This window comes from Mobula birostris, chromosome 32, assembly GCF_030028105.1.
Source record: "Mobula birostris isolate sMobBir1 chromosome 32, sMobBir1.hap1, whole genome shotgun sequence".
NCBI lineage: Eukaryota > Metazoa > Chordata > Chondrichthyes > Myliobatiformes > Myliobatidae > Mobula > Mobula birostris.
The window spans coordinates 14,290,338-14,311,833 of NC_092401.1; the positions used below are offsets into that span (position 1 = coordinate 14,290,338).

Genomic DNA, 21,496 nt, shown 5'->3' on the forward strand with positions numbered 1-21,496 from the left:
ATCAGTTTTTTTATCCTCTAATCACCTCACTGCAAGAAGGATTCTGCTCACTGTCCTGACCTGTATTTACCCTTCAACCACATTTGCAACACACACAGAATGCTGGAGGAACTCAGCAGGCCAGCAGCACCTGTGGAAAAGAAACCAGTGGATGTTACGGGCCGAAACCCTTCATCGGGACTGGAAAAAGAGATGAGTCAGAGTAAGGAAGTGGGAAGAGGGGAGGAAGAACCACAAGGTGATAGGTGAAACTGGGAGTGGTGGGGGGGGGGGAATGAGGTGAAGTAAAGAGCTGGGAAGTTGATTGATGAAAGAGATACAGGACTAGAGAAGGGGGAATCTGATATGAGAGGACAGAAGGCTGTGGATGAAGGAAAAGGGAGAGGAGCACCAGAGGGAGGTGATAGGCAGATAAGGTGATGGAGAGGGGTAGGGGCATTATCGGAAGTTCAAGAAATTGATGTTCATGCCATCAGGTTGGAGGCTACCAGACAGAATGTAAGGTGTTGCTCCTCCAACCTGAGTGTGCAGAGAAATAAATTGGCACCATCATGCCCTTTGGCTCACCTGCTCTGAATATCATACTATGTTAGGATTCTGGAGATCTGTTCTCAGCCAGCTACTTTGACCATGATCCTCCAAAATACACAATGAGTGGAGATCCCACCAGTGTTACACTGAATTAACTGGATATCAACCCATAGTTATTTAGCAGTCTTTATCACAGCGAGGAATGTCTATTATATATAAAAATGTCATAAGGAACCACAATTATAACAAAATATATGTGTCTCTCTGTATAGGAGAACATTTGCAAAATATATACTTGTCCCACTTCACAATGCTTGGGTCGTCCATCTTGTGGCCTATTTCCGTCTGCTCCCACTCTCTTGCTTAACTGTTCATTTTGATGGGGTCAGAGGTTAGACCACACTGCGGGTCAGCTGACACCAGTGCGCCGTCACTGCCCCGCCAATCACACGAAATAAGCCTTCCTGTCCTCGAGGTGCTGCCTGTGACGCAGCACGTGTAGCATCCTCGCCACGTCCCGCCGGTCCCTGCCCTGTGTCAGCGCCTGCTCGCTCGAGGTGTTGTTTGACTGGTTCGTGTTCAGTTCGGCGCCCGCGTGCTCCATCTCGGGGCGCCCCGGCGGGTCTGGGTGCTGGCCCTGCTCCGTGTTGAGGTGCCCCAGCTGGTCGGTTTCTTCGGCCTTTTCGGCCACGTGCTGCGGCCACTCTGCTCCGAGGCTCCCCTGTTGGGCGCTGCCATTATTGTCATTTGCGGTGGCCGCGTGCTGCGCGTGCTCTGTTTCAAGGTCCCCCAGATGTGCCGTTGACACCGAGCCCTGGCCTCCATCAGGCGTTGACGGGAATCCAGCCACCTCGGTGTTCTCCACTCGTCGCCTTTCCTGCAGTTTGGAGACCAAGCGAGCCGTCCCCACCGTCATCTCAAACCGCTTGTGCTTGCCACCGGTACGTCGCAGCGTGCCGCTGTCTGGTGACGAGCTGCGGCTGGAGCTGCTGGTTTTGGCCCGTGCCCGCCTCTCGGGGTCTGCGGCCGCCGCCCCGCCATCGGCTGCCGCCGAGTCGGGTGACTCTGCCGTCGCCGGCATGTTGGCCGTGATGATGGGAAGGGCCGACGGCCTTGGGATGACGGGCCGGGTCTTGGCTTGACCGTACCGCTGGTATTTGCCGGGCTGCCGGTTGAAGGTGCTTCGCGGGGAGCAGTCAGCGCCGCCGTCGCATTCCGCATCCTGGCCGTCCAGAGAGTGTGTATCGTCTGAGCCAGCTCGCAGTCTGTCCAGCAGGCCTGCAGCAGAAGGAAGATATGGAAAAAGAATCAATGCACCATGTGTGGGAGAGAGTCCCAGACTTGGGGAATGAGAGCGAAGTCACTGAACGGTACTAGGAATTACTCTGGGACTGCCATAGACCCAAGGGGCCGATTGGCCTCCTCCTATCCTGCTATCATTCAGACAGACCCGAACATCATTAATGTGAGCAGTTTCTGTAGTTTTCTTTATCAATTGCCCTTTTCTATGCTGGTGGAATCATAAATTAATGGCAGGAAAGCGGCAAACAATAAAGAATGCAGGTCCTGAAAATCTATAATAAAATCATTAAACTGCAACAGGCCAGGCAGCGTCTACGGAGGGAGAACCAGATGACGGGCAGACCATGTTTGATTCATTGGACTAAAATGGGCTGTAAGTTAATCCTACTTAGGGTGACAGGTAATCAAGTGGTCCTCTAGGCAATGAAAGATGTTTTACTTTTACTAGATGAGCAGGCAGTTAGATCTTTGCTGAGGAAACATTTTTTTTCCTGACCTCCCCCCTCCATTCCTGTTAAGTGTCCCCAATTATTGAGAAGCAAAAAACTTAAGTTATTGGAAACTTGAGAAAGCTAACTTGGAGGTATTGCAGTCAGGAATACTTGGGGAGAGGCATGGTTAATATTTCAGGTCAATGGCCTTTTGTCAGAATTGCAAAAAATCAGAAAACAAGGATGTTAAGGTTGTGATCGATGAGATGTCAACTATGATTACACATTGCTATATCAAAAACTGATGATCACCACTAATTTGCCTGCAGTGTATATAGAGCATATTGAATGAGAGCAACAAGAAATTTTCAGTTTCCACCTTTAATTCTTCATGCAATTCTGATCTATGACTGTCTTCTCCAATTTAAGCTCATGGAGCAATAACCCCATGTTCCATCTCGGCATGTTTCAGCCTTTAAGAGTCTGTTACTTATTCTGATCTGGGATGAAGGCATTCAGAATATTGGGTCCATGTCAGTTCTGAGTATTTCCCTTAGTTCCCTTTACCCTTGCAAGTTTTCAATTCCTTTACAACGTGTCCACACTAAAGAAGAAGTTATTTAGTGTAGTTGACACTTAAACTACCGGCACATTTATGAGAAGAGTGAGCAGACTGGAGCACCTCGCGGAAGCTCATGCTGTTATTTCACAGCAGGAATTTGCAAACTGCTCATAGACCGCACCCAAGGTCAGGACTGAACCAGAGGTTTCTCTCTCCACAGGAGCTTGAATAGTTTCAGCATTTGTTTTAGGTTTCTAGTGATCACCCTGAACTACATTTTAGTTTGAATTTTCTCCCGACCGCCTTCATCTACTCTTTCTATTTACCCTGCTGCTGTGATGATCGTCTTTGCCGAGAAGGTGTCAGCAGTGTCTGAGGCTCACATACACATTACATTGTTCTATCCATTCCTCCTGCAAACTGAAACAGATGCTTTTGCACTTGCCAGTTGTGAAAAGTATCAACTTGAAATGTTAATTCAGTTTCTTTTCCTGCAGATGTTGCTTGATCTGCTGAGTACCTCCCAGTTTTCTGATTTTTTTTTCCTGTCTGCCAAGGGAAGTCAATCCTTTCTATTCACACCACTGAGCTCTCTCCACTTTGTTACCTCAATCTTTTCAGTTCTAAAGAAAACCACTTCAGCCTGGTCAGTTTGTCCCCACTACTGCAATTGTCCAGTCCATGCTTTGTCTTTCAGATTTCTCTGCACCCTTCTGTTATGTCAAGCCTGTCGTATGTGATTTAACCTGCCGAAGGGTCTTGGCCCAAAACATTAACTACTTTTTCCCATCCAGAGATGCTGCCTGACCTCCTGAGCTCCTCCAGCACATTGAGTGTATTGCTCTGGGTTTCCAGCATCTGCAGTACTTCTTGTCTCTATAGTTTACTCATAGACACAAGTCGTGAGCTTTAAGTTCCTCGGGCTCAATATCACAAATGACCTGACTTGGTCCAACCAAGCAGAGTCCACTGCCAAGAAGGCCCACCAGCGCCTTTACTTCCTGAGAAAACTAAAGAAATTTGGCCTGTTCCCTAAAACCCTCACTAATTTTTATAGATGCACGTAGAAAGCATTCTTCTAGGGAGCATCATAACCTGGTATGGAAGTTGTCCTGTCCAAGACTGGAAGAAGCTGCAGAAGATTATGAACACAGCACAGCACATCACACAAACCAATCTTCCGCCTGAAACGTCGACTGTACCTCTTCCTAGAGATGCTGCCAGGCCTGCTGCGTTCACTAGCAACTTTTATGTGTGTTGCTTCCGTCCGTGGTCTCACTTTACACCGCACGCTGTCAGAGCAGTGCTGCCAGGATAATCAAGGACACGAGCCACCCAGCCAACACACTTTTCGCCCCTCTTCCCTCCGGGAGAAGGCTCAGGAGCTTGAAGACTCGTATGGCCAGATTTGGGAACAGCTTCTTTCCAACTGTGATAAGACTGCTGAACGGATCCTGATCTGGATCTGGGCCGTACCCTCCAAATATCCGGACCTGCCTCTCGTTTTTTTTTGCACTACCTTACTTTCCATTTATGATTTATAATTTAGATTTTTAATATCTACTATCGATTTGTAATCCAGGGAGCGGGAAGCACAGAATCAAATATCGCTGTGATGATTGTACATTCTAGTATCAATTGTTTGGCGACAATAAAGTATAAAGTCAAGTACTCTGACCAAACTGGTGAAGCATATAGTTCCAACATGATCTTCCTACTTTATTGGTAAGTCATTAATTATGCTATATTTTATTTATTTTAATTTTTATCCATTTATTTATATATTTTATTATGTAGTTATTTATTTATTTAGCAATACAGCACAGAATAAACCCTTCAAGCTGCGTCTTCCCAGCAAACCCCGCCAGCCTTGAATTAACCCTAACCTAATCACAGTAAAGTTTACAATGATCAATTAACCTACCTAGTACATCTTCGGACTGTGGGAGGTAGCCGGAGTGCCCAGGAAAAGCTCACGCATTCCACAGGGAGGATGTACAGACCCCTTTCAGATGACTATAAACTGATCTCTGAATTCTGACGCACCAAGCCGTCATGGTGGCCATGTCTTCCTATCTACCTTAAGTCATGGATTTGCATTCTTCCTGTTCCTGTACACTGCTCAGCTCAGTATCTTAAAAGTTACTGTGTATTTCTTGTTTTTCTTGGGGGGTATTGAATTCTAGAGAGGCAATTTTCAAAAGGGAGATTATTTAGGGATGGGTTGGTGGTGAACGGCCAAAGTGAGAAGGTGTGAGGGACAGAGTAGAATGGATTTGAGGTCAAGTAGGAAAGATTCAGTCAGGGGAAGAGTGGGCTAGTGGAAAGGAGGATCCTGGGGATAACTACAAACAGGAAGCTGGACTGCATTCATTCACTTTGTCCTGCACTGTTCTGGTTCCTGCTGAAGTCCTTCTTCACCTGTAGATCAACCGCTTTATTCCAAAAGCGATAAAGTCTCAATCATCTTACTCCCCCCGCCATTGCTCTTCCCTAGTCCATTTTTAAATACTGATCATCATTATTATTCTGTTAACGTTTTCAATGTTATAACAGATATTATGGTTATAGTTCTTGTTTTAATGTCAGTATTTAATTCTGAATGTGTCTTTTCAGATATTTAACATGATCCTATGCTCATAACAAAGTTACATATACAGTACTTGACTGTGGTGCTATGAAGCAAATTTCATTTGCCATTCTGGTATCTCAGAACAGTACAACATTTATTTGGGAGAAAGAGCAGCCAGTCATTATTTTTAGGTACCCTTCGAGCTTCCCATTTGAGACATTTTTCCAACATGCCCTCACTCTATTGGAGAGCAACTTGCCATCACCAGAACTGTTTCATCCTTTGATGCTTAAATGTGACACCTCCAGCCCTTGACTATTTCTAAGCAGAGTCATCTCCATTCCAGCTTCAAACCCACTGCGACACCCTGAGAAGAGGTGGAAAAACAGCACGTGATGTTGCTAATTTTAAGCGGGCCACATTACTCACCTGCCATCTCACAGCTATCCGAGCTGACTCTTCGCTGGTCTTGTGTGTCATCGAGTGCTTCATTTGATGAAGATCTGTCTGACACATATCCTTCACTTGAATGTCGCTTCAGAACCAGGCTCTGCAGTAAAAAAAAACAAGTAAACATGGGAAGTGGTACAATTGTTTGGTAAGACTCCCTTAACACTCATTCTGCACTCTCCCCGCCCCTAGTTAGGGAGTTGTATAGTCCAGGTTCTAATTTCAACCCCCAACATGTGCCAAATTAATTTTCCTGCTGGGATTGCAATGGAATTCATTGACTGAATGTCAATAATCATGATTTCAGTAAGTGGTAGGAAAATCCAACCAAGACTAGGATAGTAACTCCTGCTGGAAATACAGATCCTAGCCATGAGAAGGAATGCTGGAAGAATATTGCAACCTTTTTTTTTGCAGACACATGAGGTAGTTTTTTAGCATCTTGAGGTATCTCTGATCATAAGATCTTCCTCCATGCTGTGCAGAGGTTCTGCCTCTATTGCTTCCTTAAGCTCTTGCACACTGGCCAGACTTTACAAACAAAAAACAAATTGCTTGGGGATAGATTATACCTATCTGACTGGCTGACTTGTTAAGAAAGTTTTAATTTTATTTAGCTTAAGTATTTATTTTAAAAAAAAGCGCCATCTGGATTTAAAAAAAGAACACAATGGAAAATATGAAATAGAAGCAGGAGTAAGTCATTTGGCCTTTGCGTCTACTCTGCCGTTAAGTTTTTTAAAAAAAAACAACCTTGGTCTTAACACTAAACCTATGACCCTAAATCCTGTCGTTATTGAATGATCCATCAATATGTGGGCTTTGGGTCTGTTCCGGCTGCTTCGGGCTTCGTGCCTCAGCACTCACTTTTGTTCTAAATGTTATTTGCCTACTTTTATTGTTTGCACAATTTGTTTTCTTTCCCCCCCCCTCTCTGCACATTGGGTACTTGCCGGTTTTTAAAAATTTTGTTTTGTTTTGTGGCTGCTTGAAAGGAGACGAATCTCAAGGTTGTATAAGTTATACATACTTGGATGATAAACGTACTTTGAACTTTGAATTTGTTTTGAATATACTTGGTGTTTGACCTCAAGCTTCTTGCTACCTGCTTACTAATTTCCCATTTCTCCCTCTTCTCTTATATGGAAGGACTGCACCTGTTTTCTTTCAGTTTGGAGATTTTGAAGATTCACCACCAGCAGCACTTGGATCCTGAGGGTTACAGTGCCATTAATTTGTCCAGTAGTACTTTTTTTTTTCTAAAAAAGCAACGCTAACTAACTTCAATGACCTTACTTTTCAAGACTTGATGTTACCCTGATTTGTTTTTCCTTATTTTCTGTGAAGGCAGGTAAAATATGCTAACTACCTTCCTCAGTGTGATTTCTTCTGACCCAAATCTGTGGAAGATTGTCACTTAAATTTGTTTGTTTAAAGTTTTAAAAACCTACAATATTTTGTTTTCTTGCTCATCTACTTATTTTCTTCTGCTCCTGTATTGATGCTCTGCTGAATTCTGATATTTTCTCAGTTTTAAAGTTCTTCTCAGCAAGCCTCTGGCTTTTTCTTTTGATTTAATGCTATCTAAAACTGCTCATGGTTGGACCACTTCTGAGTTTTTGTGCCTCCAGGACATTAATTTTAGTTGTAAAACTATGTATTTACCCATTAAACATTGGCCATGGTTTAATGTCATACACTTTAAAGTAATTTCCAAATCTACCACACCAACTTGTGCCTTTCATTACTTTTAGAATTATGACCATGGAGCTTACACATCATATCGTGATCTGTCTTCCCTAAAATACTCCTTAACTACAAGATTTATACTTCCTTAACTATTGAATTGACTTTACTTCTTACATCCTTCACATACACGAGGAGTAAAAATCTTTACATCTCCGTCAAAATGTGCAATCGTAGTAATTTATAACAATTTATAATAAATAGAACAGTCAATGTAACATAGAATACACTCAAATCAGCGTGAGTTAATCAGTCTGATGCCCTGGTGGAAGAAGCTGTCCTGGAGCCTGTTGGTCCTGGCTTTTATGCTGCAGTACCACTTCCTGGATGGTAGCAGTTGAAACAGTTTGTGGTTGGGGTGACTCAGGTCTCCAATGATCCTTTGGGCCCTTTTTACAGACCTGTCTTTGAAAATGTCCTGAATTGTGGGAAGTTTACATCTACAGATGCGCTGGGCTGTCCGCACCACTCTCTGCAGAATCCTGCGATTAAGGGAGGTACAGTTCCCATACCAGGCAGTGATGCAGCCAGTCAGGATGCTCTCAATTGTGCCCCTGTAGAAAGTTCTTAGGATTTGGGGGCCCATACCAAACTTCCTCAACCGTCTGAGGTGATAGAGGCGTTGTTGTGCCTTAACTCTTTATATTTTTATACAAGATTAAACTACAAAATTAATATTTTTTCTCAGTGTACAATACTAGATTAAATACTATTGCTGTCAATTTAATTTACTCAGTCTATAAGTGCATTGAAGTTTTCCATTGATTATTCTCTGACTCTTGTTATATACCCTTATATATCATTTTCTGAAAACTTTACCTCAGCAGTTACTCTCCCATATATGATCACTCTTATTTACCCAGATAGCACATCCTCGAATACTGTACTAAGATCAGCAGGCCTTGCATGCTTTGATTTTTATTTGTGAATATCAATAACCAGACCAGAACCTTTGTCTCGCCATGAAACATGGGGTATTGTGTGTATCTAATGTGCTACTAACTGTGATCTTTGCCACTTCATCCATTTTACAGTTTTAAAGATTCAAGATTGTTCACTGTCATTCTTCAGTACTCAAGTATAAAGGAGAACGAAATGATTGCCACTCCGGATCTAGTGCAGCATAAATAAACACAATAAGCCTAAACAATACAATTAACATAAGTAAACAGATTAGCTTATATGCATGTTCAAGCAGTCTGTACATATAAGCCAATCTTATTTATATTTATTGCACTTCTTGGAATAATTATGCACATCTGTACCTCTATGGATTGGCTCCTGTCTTTTGCTGAATTCAGGTCCTCACCCACTCTGTTTGCGGTAGGTTCCATTGGAGAGTTACTCGTTGCTGGAGTCCAAGAACTGAGATCTTGCTTAGGCTCAAATATTTGATAGTAGTACATGATTAGAAAATCTACAACTTGAGCCTGGTAACCAGAGTTCACCAGGGAAACCGCATCTTCTGGAGCCTGAGATCGAATTAGTGTGGGGCCAAAGATTATTCCCAAATTATTTGAAGACATTTTGTTTTCTTCACATCGTTCTGCCACTCTGTAAAAGAAAAGAGATTAACCTTGCAGCTACAAAGATTTACAAGCCCTTACCTCCACATAAGTGTATCTCACTGTGGTAAAGTCCTGACCCAAACAATAGCAACATTTAACTCCCTAGCTCCATGCTCATCGACTGCTTCTACAAATTCCATTAATCTCCTTGAACTATTTCAGAAACTGCAGAGGGCTTTCGCTTGATGGGCTTTAGCTGGGAATCCAAACAGACCAATGACTTAGATTAGATTATGAGGACACTCAGTCCTTGTTTATTGCCATTTAGAAATCCATGTATTAAGGAATGATACAATGTTCCTCCAGAGTGATATTCACACAAAAACAGGACAAACCTGTTTACTTATTTAGAGATACAACACAGTAACAGGCCCTTCTGGCCCAGTAAGCCTGTGCTACATAATCACATCCTGTGACCTACTAACCTGGTGCTGTAATGGCGTCGTACCACCCCAATAACAGGTCGGTGATGCAATTAGGGTTGGTGTCCAATTTCTAAGAGGGTCGTAGAGCAACACGAGATTGACTTCTCGAAACAGATTCTCAAGTAACATCAAACACCTGTCGCTCATTTCCACACAGGTTACAGTATCACAAAGAAACTTCTCTACCAGTGAATAGGGTTTCAGCTAATAAGCTTCCATGGGTTACCTCTAGTTCAAAGTTGTGAGCCAGAAAGGAATCCTTTACCTCACTGACATTAGCATTCACACAGTTCTGACTTGGAATTGGTGAATGGGGAAACACCCTGTCAAGCAAAGGCTTGCATTATTTCTTTCTCTCTGAAGAGAGAGGCATGCTTTGTCTTGATACAAATTTCACACTCTCACTTCTCATTGTCCTTCACTAGCCCAATGAAGTGGACGTATAGTCAAGGTAGTACTTAAGGAACAGAGCTTGGCAACCATATGTTAATATCTCCTTGTCCCGATCCACAGACACAAGTTAACATTAATTTTGATTGCTAATTAAATCGTTCAATTCAATTCAAATTTATTTGTCATTCAACCATGTATAAAAACTTACGAATACCGCCAAACGAAACAGTGTTACTCCAGGGCCAAGGTACAAAACACAGTAACAACAGTCACACACAGCACAAAGCACACACAGCATGTATAAGATAGAAAGATATAGCCACTAAATAAAAGAGTCCAAACTCAAGCCATCCAACACCACTGAAATTTACAGACAACCACAACAGAGCTTGTCTTCTGCCCGAGCGAACACTGGGGTGGGGGGCAGCACCATCCTGAACACTGTGCCGCACCGGTTTCGACACCTCTTTTCCGGCAGCTGTAGTCAGGCAACACTGTGGCTTAAGGCCGAGTCCTCGTACATGCAAGGTAGTGTGGTAAACCATATATATGTTGTAACTGGGTTACCTGTCTGCACATGCCCCTCTGCTGATTGCCCCTGTGGTTCCTCCCACAGATCCCTGAATAAAGGCGATTGCGCCATTGCTCCTCCTCTCAGTCCAGGACAGATACTGAGCATGATGGAGGTCACATTTTACTGCTAATAAAAGCCTTTCAGTATTTACTCTACTGCCAGTCTTTTGGAGTTATTGATGGTGCATCAGGTAGCAAGTGCGTATGGGATATCAGTAACATAATCATTCAAAAAAAAAATATATACGTAAGTCCAGACCCCGTCCATTGTTCTGCCAAGTGAGTACTGGGGTGGTGGTGGGGGGCAGCACCAACTTCAGCCCGCATGTTGTGCCACGGTGGACAAGTGATCATTAGAAACCATGGAAGCTGTTTGCCAACAGCTTTAGTTAACAGAACCAAACACATTTGCAAGTCCATATTTATCACCTCAAGACATCTGACCTGTTCTACATTCTGAGTTTGAATCCTTGCAGAGTTTACACAGGTTATCGTCTCTCAAAGATATTAGTGACCCAACCCATTTTCCATGGTGGGACTGGAATTGTCGGTTTTTGATCTTCTCACATCAGAGCCACAGTTCTCCTTTTCATTCCACATATATATTGAAATATATGTCAGTGTTAGGCCTACCTGCAGAGATGGCCGATAAGGTGCTCCAGAGTGTTGTAGTTGGAAACTGGAAGATTCTGCAGCAAGACCTTGGCCTGCAGGATGAGATGCTGTACTTTATCAGTCGCTGTGGGTATCTCCTTTGTCTGACATTCCTTCAGCTCTTCATAGACCTGGTGTAACTCTTTGGCGAACTTCATGAAAACATCATAGAGGCTGAAGAGAACAATGGGTTCTGGGAGCTTTAAGTAATAAAATAGAAAGGCATATTTAAAATCCAGAAGGGCATTACTGAAAAATTTGCTTTGTGTTACCCACCCACCAGGACAGACACCAGCAGTATAGTCACATGACAACATTTAATGTGAAATGTAGTCAAATTACTACACTACTGATTTCTGTGCTCATGGGTGGGAAGCAGAAAGCAGGACTGTCAGCAGATTATCAAGTGCAGTATTCAGCAAACAATCATAATTTATCCTAATCCCAACTTCTGCTAGCAGTTTCCGGAGAGCTGACAAACCCATTTAGGAGACGGAGAATCAAGATACACTGGAAATCAGTTGACTTTGTGTGTAACATCTCTGTGCTTTCCTGAGATGCATTTGGGATTTTCTGGCTCCACTTGTCTTGGTACGAATAATTGTGTGTACGTGGATTCCCAATTTCAACCCATTTATTCCGAATTGTGGAATTTCAACAATTTTTCCCCTTTTGCTGTTGTGTTGGGCCAACCTTAGTTTTTCTTTGTTATTTGCTTTTGCTTAAGAGTATCTAAATTCTTGTATATTCCTCGAGCAGTTTGTTCACTATTCAGCCTCAGGTTTAAATAAATTCAAACTACTTGTTATCAATCTTCCACCTCAAGTTTCCAAAAGTATTTATTGAACAAATGGACAGGAACGAGGCAGGACACTGTATCACACAATAAATGGCATGGGATAATTCACCATTTCACTGAAAACTGCACTGCAGATTCCTGATGTTATACCATTTATAACATCAGAAAGCACCACATTGTCAAGGTTTGGGCCATGCATGTGAGTGAGCTTGTTCATATCAGCAAAATGATCATCACAACCAACTATCGACTAGTGTACATGGGTCACTGACCTATTGTGGCAGCAGGTTGTGACTACAATTAAATATAAGCATTTCCTTAGAGACAGCTGCAGACTGAACAGGTGTGCAGACCTTCAACTCACCTCTCGAAGGTACAGGGTCAACAAGTTTGTAATATCATGAGGCGAGTTTTCAGACATGTCAGTGAGGCCCCTCCCGTTTTCAAAGGACTGACGCAGTTTGGCGATGCGCATCTTTGAACCATTTATTCGATAGATGCCCTGTAATATGGAGATTATTAAGCATTAGACCACAGTTTGATATCCAATTAAAAATTATCGAAGGACAAATTAAACCTGAAGTGATGCAAGAGTGTGACGCAAGGGGGTTGTGGGACATGACGGTAATTTGGGTGCAAGGGAACACTCGCACCTGCATTTAGCTTTCCAAACCTCACACGAGACAGACTTGGAAACATACTGCTGGCCTTTCACTGCCGTAAGGTTTCAATGCGGCAAGTCATTCCCCAACAGCACTGTAGGTATACCCTCACCAGAAAGAGCACTGGTGTTCAAGGAGATGGCTCAGTGGGAATTGTGAACAAGCATAAATGCCAGTGATGCCCAGACTCCAAAGTACAATCAATAATAAAAAAATGGTTTTGGGTTGGGTGGGGTGAGTGGTTGCTGTCCTGGAGAAAGGATACAGCAGCACATTGGTTTATGTTCAAAAGAATAGCCTTAGTGGACGGCACTTGACACATTCACACAGATACTGAGAGTGTCGGAGTCTAATTGTAAATAGTGCCTGCCTGCTTATACCCCTGATTCTATGCCGCGTTCCTCTGCACACAGTTACGTTCCGAATCTCTGCCTTCGCGGCCCTACCTGTACGCCCATTGCCCGTCGTTCTATCTCTGCTGTGCAGTTTCTGATAATGAAAGGCACCTCATCAGCTGACTCTCTCGGCGCCTGGGCAAAGTCGACTCCAAATAGAGAGATCTTGGTCTGCAATTTACGGTGCCCGCACAAAATTGCAATGGACTCAAGACACTTTCTATGACATGCCAGGTAACACTGTAAAGAGTAAACACCAAAATTAAACACAGACACTACCAGCGTTAGTATGCATATAATGATCCAGAAAGAATGCCATACAACTTGTTGCACAAATGTGCTTTCAATAAAAACTCAAAAGTTCCTGCTGTACTTAGTCTGAGGCCACAATGCCCTTAGTGCAGATGGAGACATGGTGAACCGCCATCCCTTTTTCCATACCAATGCCAAATTCTAAACTTCAAGTGAATGGACAACTCACTTCAGAGATCTGCCAGTATTTTACACTAAAGAGATGTTCCCAGCCCTCTCTAGTCTTTTCCAAAGGAGACTAAAAAAGTCAGGGTCCTTTTAAGTGGATTATGAAGATGATAGGTTATTTGGTCACTGTGCATGAATAGCAGTTGACAAACCCTGGGTGCAGGGTGCACCAGGTATGGCTTCCCTGTTGAGATTTATTAGTGATAATTTGACATCAATTATTGGAACAGGATCACAAATTGACCTCCTCGTCCCTTAATTTCCCCATAAAATCTCCACTTCTTGCTGAGTTACAGTTCTTCGTGTGTCCCATGGTATCTTACCACACAGCTATATGTTACACAAGGGTGCTGCTAGCCTGTATTTACAAAGAGTATTTTGGAATCCAGAGGATTCCTTAAGAACAGGATCCTGAACAAATGAGGATTTAAGGAGCAAATTAAGGAAGTAAATCTGAGGATTTGATATTCTCTCCCCGCTGCACATACTGGTTACTAGTTATTGCTAATTAACCTACAGCACCAAACCTATTTCCTGGTGCACCTAAGGAGGATAAAGCATCAGGAATACAAGCCCCAGCTTAGGCCAGTATACCAGCCCAGATCAGCCATCACATCACAGATTGGTGGGCTTGGTTCACTCACAAATGTTAATTTATTCCTCCAAACCAAATGCAAACACCTTTCAGCAACACACACACACCAAATGCTGGAGGAGCTCAGTAGGCCAGGCAGCATCGATGGAAAAGAGTAAACAGTCGCTGTTTTGGGCCGAGACCCTTCATCAGTTTACCCTTTGCCTAGCCTGCTGAGATCCTCCAGCATTTTGTGTGTGTTGCTTCGATTTCTAGCACCTGCAGATTTTCCCTTGTCTGCAAACATCTTTTAGCCAGCTTTTCAATTTTTTTCTGAAGTTCCTCTGGTCCAGTTCAAATATCAAAACTGCTGGTTTACAACGACAGCGGATATATCCGCTTAAACTCAAGGTTACGTTCAAGTCGCCTGTCCTCACCTCCTCGCACTCAGCGCCATTCACCACAATAAGGCTGTCACACTCTCGGCATTTGGTTGGGGCTCTGAGTTTTCGAAATCGGTGTGTTTGTGCAGCTTTAGATAGCACACAGTTTTTGAAAGTTGGTGGCGTTTTCAATGTCTCATTAAGTAAATCTGCCAGATCTGAAAAATAAAAAAGATTTTAAGGTGAATCAAGATGCTACATTTTTTCATCCACTCCTCTCCTTTCATATTTCTTTATTCCCTATTCCCTGTTTTATCCTATTCCTCATCGTTGTTTTTCTCCTCCACGACCCTCCATTTCTACTCTCTCTTTTCTATTTCACTGTTATTTCTCTTCCCTTTCCCTCCATCTCAATGGGTTCCTCTAATACATATCATGAATTCCATAATTCCATTATTTCCTCATCAATATCTCTCTTCATTTACCAAATACACATTTTTTTATTTTTCTCATCATCCCTACCTTCATCGCCTTCCATCACTGTTGTATTTATCATTTTTTTTCAACACTTTGTCACACTCTATTCTCTTCTCCCTTCTCTCCCATTCCTCAAGTTCCCTGTGCTTCCCTCTGCTTCTGCAGGAGCAGCCTAATTGGGGTTGGTGGTTGTTAAGTTACTTGGAGGGTTCATTATTGCCAATGAATGATCTGTCCCTAGTTTGCTGTGGGCATTTCTACCTAGGACATCCCACCATTTTCAACAGTTTTTTTCCCCAGGTAACTAGTTCATGCAAAAGTAGATATAAGGGTTCACCATCTTCATTCAGACCCTATTTACATATATATGCAATGTGGGACAAATTGGATCCCACCAATTCTCAAATTAAGAGTTAAACCCCTGTAACATACCATTATCTTGTAAATGGCTCCCATCCCTCTCTTCGAAATCATCTGGAGACATCCCTGGTACTGTGGTCTTTGGAAATTTGCTTCGAAAATGAGCTGGTTTAAAAAAAAACAAAATTTCAGTTGATACCAGTCTTTTTACTGATTCGTTCAATTTTTGGGATCTGGGTGTTGCTAACAAAGCCAACATTTGTTGCCAATTTCTAATTTCTCTTGAGAAGGTGGTGGCAAGTTGCCATTTTGCTTTTGTTTTTGATTCACTGTAGTCCTTTTGGAGATTGGTACAATCCTCAAAATGGATGGGTAGCTCAAACACTTAGACGCAGTGAGAAAGCATGGGCAGTATTTTCCAAATTAGGTTCAAGGTCAATTTGCAAATGCCAATGTTCTCATGGGTCTGCCGTGCTTGGCCCTCTTGGTAGTAGAAACCGCGGGTTTGGAGATATTGTTGCAATAACCTAGGTTAGTAAACATAGTGAGTTTTATTGATGTTTCACACTGGCCACTATGCAGCAGTCGTGTCAGGAATAAATATTTAGGGTGGATACCAATGATGAGGATTTATTCTGGTTTGTACCAAGGTTCATGAGTATCACTGGAGTGGCACTCATCCTGGCAGGTGGACAATATTCTGTCATGCACTGACTTGTGCTTTTGTAGATGGTTGGAAGACTTGGGGTTTCATTAGATAGGTCATCAATACAGAAAAAAAAACAGATTTAGAAGCTAAAGAATCTACGTGACTGAAAGACTGATTCCTGATCACTGGATTGTGATGGGAGATCTTGGCAATGAAAATTCCAAGGGTAGATGACTGCACTCACTTTTATTGGAGGTGGTCTTTCCTGGCACTTGAACGCTGTGGACGTTGCTTGCCACTTACCAGTCCACGTTCTCTTGCTGGTTTGAGCTGCCCTACCTTCAAGCCTGCCCTATTTTAGCATGATTTCAGTGTGACACAGTATGACGCTGGTGCCTTTGGTGTACAGACAGAACATTCTCCACAGTTCAGAGGTCACGCTCACCAGCCACTGATAAGCCGGTTAAAGCTCCTCACTCAGAAAGCATTTGGTATTCCTACAACTTCCACTGCTCTTCTAAGTGTTTAACGCAGACACCCACTGATTCACCAGCCGAACAAGGACCATCGGGGAATGGGAGACTGGTTTTCTTTCTCATGTTTGGTATGATGCCATGAGGCATTGTTGATGTCTTCAGCAGTTACACCCTCCTGCTTCATGAGTCACATTTTCCTGACAGCAAGGTTCTGCAGGTCAGGCAGCATCTATGGAAATGAATACAGTCGACATTTCTGGCTGAGGCTGAGGAGGAAGGGGGAAGATGCCAGGAACATTATTTACTGGAACTTTATTTTCCAAATGACTTAAATGTCTTTAGTTTTTAATTGGCTTAAACTACACAAACGTTGCAACGTTATCACCATGGCCATTGTAATTGCAAGGCAACTGGAAACACAGACCCCAACATTCTCTTCTGCTCATTTGAACCTTGCAATAGAATAGTATTCTCTCAGACAAGACCAGACATTCACATTCCTTTTAAATGAAGACTGAATGGGTTTTCAACCATTTCCTGATTCCAATCCCACTCAACTCTTCATTTTTCCACTTCTTGTTGATCCTTAATGAGCGAAGCAGATAAATAGAGGTAGGACTGGGAAACTCAATCTCTTGCATGAGCTTCAACATTTCATATCATTTTGGCTGATCTATTATGTCTGAACCATCCCTTGATTTGTTTAAAATTCAATAATCTATTCACCCATCCTGAATATATTATATGCCTGAGCTGATTAGATAATTCCAAAATTCACTATTTTCTGGATTGGGATTAGAAATTCATATTTCAGATTTAATTCTGTGAGATTTAGTTCCAGCCAGGGGTTGTGGCATTCTTGCATCTACCCTGCCAAACCATTAGATTTTTGCATGTTTCAATGAGATCGGCTCCCATTCTTCTAAACTCTAGACATATTTTCTCAATCTGCTTTATTTCTTTCCATAGAACAGTATCTCTGCCCCCAAAAATAATAGAAGTCGTATTGTAAATGATTCACCCTGCTCATGGACTGTTTGTCCCATTCCCATCGGCGGGGAGGCTGCGTAGTATCACGCCAGGACCACCAGGCTCAAAAACAATGACTTTCCCCAAGCAGCAAGGCTGATCAACACCTCCACCCACTAACATAATCCTTCACACCTCCAACCACTACTACTTTAGTATTTCCTATGTACAGACATTCCTATGCCTAACATCACTTTATGGACATACAAGCTCAAACAAGAGAAAAATTGGCAGATGCTGGAAATCCGAGCAACACACACAAAATGCTGGAGGAACTCAGCGGTCTAGGCAGCATCTATGGTAAAGAGCAAACAGTCGGTGCTTTGGGTCAAGAACCTTCATCAGAACTGGAGAAAGGGAGGTGTTGGAACTGGACCAGAAACCTGACCACAAAAGATCTACAAACCTGCTTGTCCAGGTAGACCCACTGTTCCTGTCCCATCTAACTTATACCTGCATATCTCAACTTCTGTTTTATTTACCCCCCCCCCCCCCCCCCAGTTCAGTTTCTTCCTATCTACATCCGTGACACTTCACATACTCTGGATCTTTTCAATGACTTCAAGTTCCCTGGCCCCGATCATCTCATTTTCACCATGGATGTCCAGTCCCTATACACCTCTATCCCCCATCAAGAGAGCCTTAAAGCTCACCGTTTCTTTCTAGATAACAGACCCAACCTGTTCCCCTCCACCACCACTATCCTCCGTCTGGCAGAACTAGTTCTCACCCTCAATAATTTCTTCTTTGGTTCCTCCCACTTCCTTCAACCCAAAGGCACAGCCATGGCGACTCGCTCGAGTCCCAGTTATGCCAGCCTTTTTGTTGGCTACGTGGAACAGTCTATGTTCCAAGCCTACAACAAGCCTATCACTCCATAACTTTTCCTACGCTGCATTGGGCTTCTTCCTGCACCCATGTTGAACTCATCAATTTCATCAATTTTGCCTCCAACTTCCACCCTGACTTCAAATTTATCTGGTCCATTTTTGACATATCTCTCCCCTTACTCAACCTTTGGAGACAGTTTATCTACTGATATCTTTTATAAATCTACTGATTCTCACAGCTTCATGGACTATACTTCTTACCATCCCATCATCTGTAAAAATGCCATCCCCTTCTCTCAGTTTCTCCATCGTCGCCGCATCTGCTCTCAGAATGAGGATTTTAATTCCAGAACTAATGAAATGTCTCGTTCTTCAAAGAAAGGGGCTTTCTTTTCTCCACCATCAATGCCACCTCCACCCGCATCTCTTCCATTTCGCACGCATCTGCCCTCACCCCATCCTCTTGCCACCCTACCAGGGATAGGGTTCCTCTTGTCCTCACCTACCAGCACAATAGCCTCCGTGCCCAGCACATAGTTCTCCATAACTTCTCTCATCTCCAGTGTGATCCCACCACTAAGCACATCTTTCCCTCCCCCTAACTTTCTGCTTTCCGCAGGGATCACTCCCTACACAACTCTCTTGTCCACTTGTTTCTCCCTATTGATCTCCCTCCTGGCACTTTATCCTTGGAAGTGGAACAAGTGCTACACCTGCTCCTACGCCTCCTCCCTCACTACCATCCAGGGCCCCAAACAGTTCTACCAGGTGAAGCGACACTTCATCTGTGAGTCTGTTGAGGTCATCTACTATATCTGGTGCTCCAGGTGTGGCCCCCTGTATATTGGTGAGACCTGATGTAGATTGGGAGACCACTTTACCGAGTACCTTTGCTCCATCCGCTACAAAAAGCAGGATGTCCCAGTGGCCACCCATTTCAATTGGACTACCATTTTCATTCCAATATGTCAGTCCACGGCCTCCTCTACTGTCATCATGAGGCTACACTCAGGTTGGAGGGGCAACACCTTATATTCTGTCTGGGTAGCCTCCAACCTGCCGGCATGAACATTGATTTCTTCAACTTCTGGTAATTGCACCCCCTGCCCAACATTCGTATTCTTGTTTCCCTCTCTCACCTCATCTCCTTACTTGCCCATCACCTCCCTCTTGTGTTCCTCCCCCTTCCCTTTCTTCCCTGGTCCTCTGCCCTCTCCTATCAGATTTTCCCATTCTCCAGCCCCTTATCTCTTTCACCAATCAGCTTCCCAGCTCTTCGCTTCATCCCTCCACCTCTCCCAACTTCACCTATCACCTACCACCATTTACTTCTTCCTCCCCCTCCTCCCACCTTCTTCTCTAACTTCTCAACTCTTTTTCCAGAACTGACAAAGGGTTTTGGCATGAAACCTCAACTGTTTACTCTTTTCCATAGATGCTGCCGGGCTTGCTGAGTTCCTCCAGCGTTTTATGTGTGTGTTGCTACGGATAAAAGCTACCTTATGCATTTATAGAATTGCATTTATTATTATTATTGCGTTCTCTATCTTTGGTGTATTTTTTTTGCTGCATTTGATCTGGAGTAACAATTATTTTGTTCTCCTTTACGCTTGCGTACAGGAAATGACATTAACTAATCTTGAATCCTCTTCCTTGTCTGTGGTCAGTAGATTCACGTACAATATTCCAGCTGCAGTCTCTCACTAGTCTACATAATTGCAGTAGAATGTTCTTTACTTTCAAATTGGAGAACTTGTACAGGGTTAATGTATGCTTTTGTCTTCCTGTTTCCTTCAGCTGCATGTTAACTTCAGTAATCTGTGGGTGACTCCATGGTTCCTCTGAGCACAGTTTTCAGTCATACACCATACAGCTCAGTAGCATAGTGGTTAGCACAACGCTTTACAGTATAGATGACTGCTGCCTGTAATGACTTTGTACATCCTTCCTGTGACCCGTGTGGGTTTCCTCTGGGTGCCCCAGTTACCTCCCACAGACCAAAGACTACCGGTTGGCAGGTTAATTGGTCATTGTAAAGTGTTCTGTGATTAGGCTGGGGTTAAATTGGGGAATTGCTGGGTGGCGTGACTTGAAGGGCGGGAAGGGCCCATTCTGTGCTGTATCTCAATAAGTAAACCAATAAATTACTCTGATTGTATATATTTTCATGTGTTTTTTCATTTTGATTTCCATTCACGCATTCACTTGATCTGTCCATATCACTGCCACCTTACCCAAAGCATTGATAAAGATTCTGAGAGACTAGGGCTCAGCACGGATTCTTGCAGCATCCACTAATCACAACTTCCTAAAGTGAAAATGACCAATATTGCCGCTGTTGTCTGTCCATTAACCACTCCTCACATTTCACCAGTGAATCCCCTTCAATCTCATGCTCCAATATTGCTCAATAATCCCTTCTCTGGTTACACCAACTACATCACATCACTGGTTTCTCTTCATCTATTTCCCAAACTCTCAAAACAAGTGTGCCAAACATGAGTCCCCTTCCATTAATCGGTGCTAGCTGCCCAATCTTTCAACGACATCTTGTAATGATGCTTTCTTTTGGCATTTACCTGGACTGGACATCGGTGAATCAAGTGAACGAGACTCGCTGCTGATGCCAGTGCTTTCTGAATCACTTAAGCCAGCTTTAAGTCCAGCTGTATTCTGAGTCGCTGCAACAAAAAAAAACAAATACTTTAGTCTGTTCCTGAGCTCTTGACGTTTCCCAACATGGATGTAAAGTGCAGAGGGGCATCTCAAAGAATTATAAAGTTGGACAAAATTGCTGGGTTGGGGGCTGGCCCCTGCAGGCCAGCTTTCTTGACGGTGCTGCTCTCCAGTGTTGGCTCCCTGGAAGACAAACTGGATTGCCTTCATCTGTGGCTGACCTTGTGTGAGATAAGATGCTGCTGCAAGCTTGTTATTGTAGAAACATGGCTTCAAGCACTATCAATCCACTCAGGGACTTGAGCTAATGTTATTTTTGTGATTAAGTGCTCTGTGGGTGATTGTATGTACTGTGTTTTGCACTATGGTCCCAGAGGAATGACATTTTCTTTAGCTCTATTCATGTGTATGGTTGAATGACAATTGAACGTGAACCAAAGCATCCTCAGTAGCTCAGCAGCACCCGCAGAGAGAAATGAACAGTCTAGGTTTCAGGCCT

At 43.3% G+C, this 21,496-nt stretch overlaps 1 protein-coding gene across 9 annotated transcripts in view; it reads right to left on the minus strand.

The window, feature by feature from the left end:
• Positions 1-248: 248 nt before the first annotated feature.
• The window catches only part of LOC140191242 (GEM-interacting protein-like), a 120,726-nt gene continuing 99,478 nt past the window's right edge, over positions 249-21,496 (minus strand). For all 9 annotated transcript variants that reach the window (XM_072248457.1, XM_072248451.1, XM_072248453.1 and 6 more), the window contains 9 exons: positions 20,901-21,002; positions 15,410-15,502; positions 14,555-14,718; positions 13,115-13,303; positions 12,371-12,508; positions 11,187-11,407; positions 8,860-9,148; positions 5,828-5,948; positions 249-1,809 (listed from right to left, as the gene is read on the minus strand). In XM_072248457.1, the coding sequence (XP_072104558.1) occupies positions 977-1,809; positions 5,828-5,948; positions 8,860-9,148; positions 11,187-11,407; positions 12,371-12,508; positions 13,115-13,303; positions 14,555-14,718; positions 15,410-15,502; positions 20,901-21,002 (2,150 nt within the window). In that variant the 3' untranslated portion in view covers positions 249-976. The remainder of the gene's footprint in view (positions 1,810-5,827; positions 5,949-8,859; positions 9,149-11,186; positions 11,408-12,370; positions 12,509-13,114; positions 13,304-14,554; positions 14,719-15,409; positions 15,503-20,900; positions 21,003-21,496) is intronic.